Source organism: Trachymyrmex cornetzi, unplaced genomic scaffold, assembly GCF_001594075.2.
Source record: "Trachymyrmex cornetzi isolate Tcor2-1 unplaced genomic scaffold, Tcor1.1 scaffold176, whole genome shotgun sequence".
Taxonomy (NCBI): Eukaryota; Metazoa; Arthropoda; class Insecta; order Hymenoptera; family Formicidae; genus Trachymyrmex; species Trachymyrmex cornetzi.
The window spans coordinates 71606-77489 of record NW_017296375.1 but is presented as its reverse complement, the minus strand read 5'-3'; the positions used below and the strand labels follow the sequence as shown (position 1 = coordinate 77489).

Below are 5884 nucleotides of genomic sequence, written 5' to 3'. Positions count from 1 at the left end.
CAAGAGACGCGCGACTTTCCACGCGAAGCGACTTTCACCCCACCTCCCCCCTGTTTCAGGAGCGCACGATTTTCACATAAAGCAAGTTACGCCCCACCTACCAGGGGGCATACGACTTTCCACGCGAAGCGAGTTCCATCCCATCTCGCCAAGTTGCTTCACATGGAAAGTCGTGCGCCCCTGAAGCAGAAGATACTCCTTAGTAGGAAGGGAGGTGGGTTGAAAGTCGCTTCGCGTGGAAGTCGTGTGCCCCTGAAGCAGGAGAGGTGGAATAAAACTCCCTTCGCGTAGAAAACCATTACGTAAGCAAAGGATATAGAATGGTTTTTAATATTACATATAGTAGAAATAAGATTTTTTTTCGAACTTTTTTGTTAATAACTTTTTAACGAACAGCGACCGACGCTTAAAACTTGTTGAAGGTCACTCAGAGTCATGACTTTGACAATATGTCAAGGTCATTGGAGGTGGCACCTTTTTTCTATATATTATATATATATATATAATTATTCCAACATGGAAGAATTTACATGCGTATATTGTTATGTTGCACTGGAAGAAAGATCTACTAAGACTGTAGTCAATTTGGACGCTTTCAGCGCTTTTCAGTTCTTCTATTCTTATTTTACGTCTAATAAACGACGAATGATGAATACAAGTACTTAAAACGCATGAGCGTCCAAATCGACCGCAGCCTGAATGTATCATTGTATAAAATACGACACTTTAAAAACAAACTACCCAGATAACCAAGCGTGATATAGCATATTGTGCAAATTAATGCATTGCATTTGTTGTTATATATTTGCTGTACATTTGCTAACATCAAAATAGGACATTATGAATACAACATGATTGCTTATATATTGTCGAATTTCTAAAGCAAACTGTAAGCAATGGTGATACATTATGTTGTCGACAACATGACAGCAACATGTTAGCAACAAATTATTAATCATTTCATCTTGAGCATCATAATGAAAACATGATAGCAACGAAACATATATAATGATTTCCATCCGTTGTTGCAAATATGTCTTCAAGCTATGAAGTTTTTTAATTGCAGCTCGTTGCTGACAAAATGCTGACAACACGAGTTGTTGTCAAGGATATTTGTGCTGACATGTTACCATCAATTTGCCATCTCAAGAATTCGAATTCCATTGAATTCAACGCGACAGACATAATGCTTGTTGTGAATTTGTCGAAATTGGTTGCTGGAACATTTTCGGCAATATATAATAGCAAATACACTGCATTTGGCTATCTGGGTAAATAACCTAAAATGTCGATTTTATAGGTAAATATAATTAATTTTGTAAAAAAAAATCCATAAAAAAATTTCAAAATTATTGCATTTGTTGCAAATTATTTTGAAACAATAGAAGTGCGGATTTAGAACTATGACCCATGGTTAGACTCAATTTACATTATCGACTCAATCACGCCACCAAGTGATGAAAAAAAAATTGTTGATGTGAGATCTGTTTTTTATTCCTGCATTCTCTGAACTGGTATACACTCACCGACTAAAAAGTTATAACATTTTTTTTTAATGTGTTTCGAAATGCAGTCTACTCACCGAGCTATTGATTCTTACTTATGGATCCGTAAGTAAAAACCAATCACTCGATGAGTAGGCATTTCGAAAACCATAGAAAAAAATCTGTTGCAACCTTAAGGATCTCTTTCACCAACCTCGGTTAAGCTAATCGACGATTACATGGGCCTTAGGGCCAGTTTCACAACTCATAGTTAACTTTTAACCGAGGTTTAACTTAAAATAAGTTAAACCTCGGTTAAGAATTAATCACGAGTTGTGAAACTAGACCCCATGCAACCGTCGGTTAGCTTAATCGAGGTTGGTGAAAAAGGCCCGTCGGGAGTGTACACAGTGAAGTAAGTTGAAATGAAACAAATGTATATTTGTTTTACTTCAACTTATTTCACCATGTATATACACCAGCTCAAAGAGTGCAGGAATAAAAAACAGACCTCTTCATGATTCAGTAACTCTGCTAAATAGCGCAATTGCAAACTTGAGCAAATTCACAATTTTATAATGCTGTAAATTTATTTACAATATGGATTTCAATGAAAAAACGCTTTTATTAGCGTTGCTTTCAGCAGAATTGTTGAATCGTGCACGTCGGTGAGTTCGTTCCATCACTTACAAGAGAACATAAATATCCTGATTTTAATAAGCTTTAGATATGTTAAAATATGGACAAAAACGAAGGACATGTATTTTTTTATAAAGCATATATAAAAAATTTTTTATAAAGCACTTAAAAAAAAATTTTATAAAAAAAGATATATCTCACTTTCGTCTATATTTTAACATATACAAAATTTATTAAAATTGGAGAAGGATACTTTCATGTTCCGATATATACTGAAAACCAATAGTGTGTAACGTAAATATATTTATAGATTTTGAGTACTGTCAGTGTATATCAGAACACGACTAAGAATTCTCCTCCGATTTTAATATAATCTTGGTTGTATTCTCATATTAGCAGCGCAATTTAAGTTAGTGGCACATCGGATAACATAAATATAAACAGTAAGTGAATAACAGAACATAAGGCAATAACATAAGCAGTAGCAAATAAAAAATGTTAATTTGTTTATTGCTTACAAAATTTACAAATTGCTTATGTTGTTCTGTGTGCTATTTATCTTAATCCCCCATGTATAGCTCTTAGTTCTACTATAGCACCCGAGCACGTGTTCTTTCTTTTCCAGTAATTATGTACACATACACTATGCAAAAAAATTCAGATAATTACAAATTCTGTATAAAGTTATTATAAATATTAATATAATATAATATTGTAATTATTCTGTAAAAAGAATATATCTATGATTATGTAAATGTTAAATATTTAAAAAATTATCTATAACATAATGCTACAGATAAATTAAAATTTTGATTTAATAAATGAAATGCAAATATGATACAGAAAGTTGTGACGTTTAATTCATCATATATCATCGAAATATTTGAACATATTTCAAATCTCATTATGAGTGCTTTCCAACAAGAGACACAGATGACAGTATAACACAGTGAATCATTACATCCATATTATTTGCTAATGTTGTGAATCAACAATTTTTTTACCCTATGAAAAAATTACACGACCTTACACCTAATTATCGACTTAGCGATACAGATCAGATGCGTGAATACATCGTGCGAATTGTTGGTCTGGGCGAACTGAGAAAAAGGCACATTTTTAATATCTTCGTATAATAAAAATAAAATCTTGTAACAATTTTCACAACTTAACGTGCCTGTTTTCGCACTCAGACCAACAGTTCGCACGATGTCCATGCATCCGATCTGTATCGTTAAGTCGATAATTAGGTGCGTAATCGATAATTTTCTCATTGAGTAAGAAACTGGTTCAACTATTCTGATTCACACTTATTATAGGGTATTCCAAAAAGGTCGGGACACCTGAATCTCGGAAAATATAAGTTGTAAAAGTATTTCAGACAAAAGTTATAGGGTTTGAGAAGATCTATTTACTGCTCTGATCAGTTTGACTTTGAGTGGCGTCACGAAGGTCACATTGATCAGATCAAGGTCACATCGAATTTTTTAAATAAAACACCCTACTTTTGATTCCAAAATCTAATAGCTGATGTCGAGAGCTTTTCAAAATACTATAATAAAGTTATTTTTCATTAAGTACTTTTCGAGTTATAAGGCTTGAAAGTTACCGTACCACCGGTATTAGCTATTAGCATTACGCAAGGTGTCCAACCGACAGCTAAAATCTCTTGAATGTTATTCAGAATCATGTCCTGAATAACATTTGTCAAGATCAAGGCCACTGGAGATTATTCCTCTTATTTCCAATTTTGTACTAAAAATTCATTTTTACGTAAATAAAATATACCTTGTGTAATGCTAATGCCGGTGGTACTGTAACTTTCAAGCCTTATAACTCGAAAAGTACTTGATAAAAAATAACTTTGTTATAGTGTTTTGAAAAGCTCTCGACACCAACTATTAGATTCTGGAATCAAATGTAGGGTTTTTCGTTTGTAAAAATCGATGTGACCTTGACCTAATCTTGACGCCACTCAAGGTCAAACTGATAAGTAAATAAATCTGTTTAAACCCCCTACAACTTTTATCTGAAACACTTTTCTATAAAACTTATATTTTCCGAGATATTCAGGTGTCCCGATCTTTTTGAAACACTTTGTATGTATGTATGTATGTATGTATGTATGTATGTATGTATGTATGTATGTATGTATGTATGTATGTATGTATGTATGTATGTATGTATGTATGTATGTATATATATATATATACACAATATATATATATATATATATATACACATATATATACATTAAAGCTTAATATAAGATGATCGTAATACAAAGATTAAACTATTGGCCTATATTCACATAAATATAATTTTGTTATTATTATTATTATGCTATCATTATTATTATCCTATAATGGCAAAATCTTGGATAGAGCTAAACATCTGTGCCAAATATGAATATGTTACATATATGCTTGGTGTATTTACATATGTGTTGTGTGTACCATGTGGATTCTCTTATATTTATCTAACACATACACGCGCGCGCGCGCGTACCACGCACGCACGCACACACATAAACGTTTTTCATTGTGAGATGTCGATTTGATTGGTATAGACATTAGCGCAACAAATGTCACACAAATTATTATTAAATATATCACCGAATTGTTAATTGATGCGTTTTGTATTAGATATAAAGTTATTATAATACTATTAACAGGGTTGCCACAGAAAATGAATTTTAAATTTCCCTGATTTTTTTAGGTTTTCTAGATAAAAGTAGGAAAATTTTTCATGATCAGTGTAAAATATGTATATTTTAACGTTTAGAATCGAGGATTGTAAAAAAACTAGCCTATTTTATATTATTAAAAACAACGCAAAAGAAGTTTAGTAACATAATAAAATTTTGAGTAATTTCAAGCCAACAAAAAATTAATTAGTATTGGAAAAAAGAATGCAGTTGTGACGAAAAAGAGCGACTAAATAAAAATTCTAAATAAAATATAAATTCTAATTATTTTATTAAAATCGTTTAAAGTGCGCGAGTTTTGAACATATTTGACTATAAACGCCAAATATATTTAAAAAAATATAACAATTATTTGGAATAGGAGCAATTAAAGGGAATTTTGTGCAAATTTCAAAATTCCAGACTTTTTTATATTTTCCCCTGACTTCCCGGTTTTTCTGGTCTGTGGCAACCCTGATTAAGATGGTTCACTGGTCATTTGCATGTTACTAGATATCGATTGAGAATTATTTTCGATATTCTGTATAGGCACCTGTGAATCAGAAATATTATCAGCAGTCTTCTTAGATATAAGTACGATAGGAGCACTTGCTATTGTTGTCTCTGCTCTATGATGCTGTTTTACTGATGACGACAGTGCTGCTTTTGATTTCACTTTTGCTTTAGCCTTTGCTTGCTGCTCCATGCTATCAATTTCAGCCCAAATATTCCTTACTTCCTTGAAAAGCTAAAAAAGAAAAATGTGTTCTTGTTTAAAAATACATTATTTTTTTATTTTTAAAACAATAACGTTGCATTACATATTATTATAATTTGCAATATTGATAAGACCCCAGATAGACAGATGTACATCAATTCTACTGCAACTTTACTTTGTATTCGATCATCAAATGCTTCATATTAGGTGTACAACTTTGCTTCCGCCGATTTTTTTCCGAAATTCGAGACTTTATTGGAAAAAACTGGTTATACATTTATGATTCAAAGTATTGTCCATCGCTGGCCACTACTTTCTCCCATCTTTCGGGCAGCGTACGAATCCCGCGTCGAAAAA

At 32.3% G+C, this 5884-nt stretch overlaps 1 protein-coding gene across 7 annotated transcripts in view; it reads right to left on the bottom strand.

The window, feature by feature from the left end:
• Window positions 1-1095: 1095 nt before the first annotated feature.
• The window catches only part of LOC108759261 (uncharacterized), a 19924-nt gene continuing 15135 nt past the window's right edge, over window positions 1096-5884 (bottom strand). For 5 of the 7 annotated variants that reach the window (XM_018504609.1, XM_018504612.1, XM_018504613.1 and 2 more), the window contains 2 exons: window positions 5363-5557; window positions 1096-1280 (listed from right to left, as the gene is read on the bottom strand). In XM_018504609.1, coding sequence (XP_018360111.1) covers window positions 1170-1280; window positions 5363-5557 — 306 coding nt within the window. In that variant the 3' untranslated portion in view covers window positions 1096-1169. Of the gene's footprint in view, window positions 1281-2484; window positions 2746-5362; window positions 5558-5884 lie in introns of those variants that run through there. The other 2 variants (XM_018504611.1, XM_018504610.1) reach the window with 2 other exon arrangements.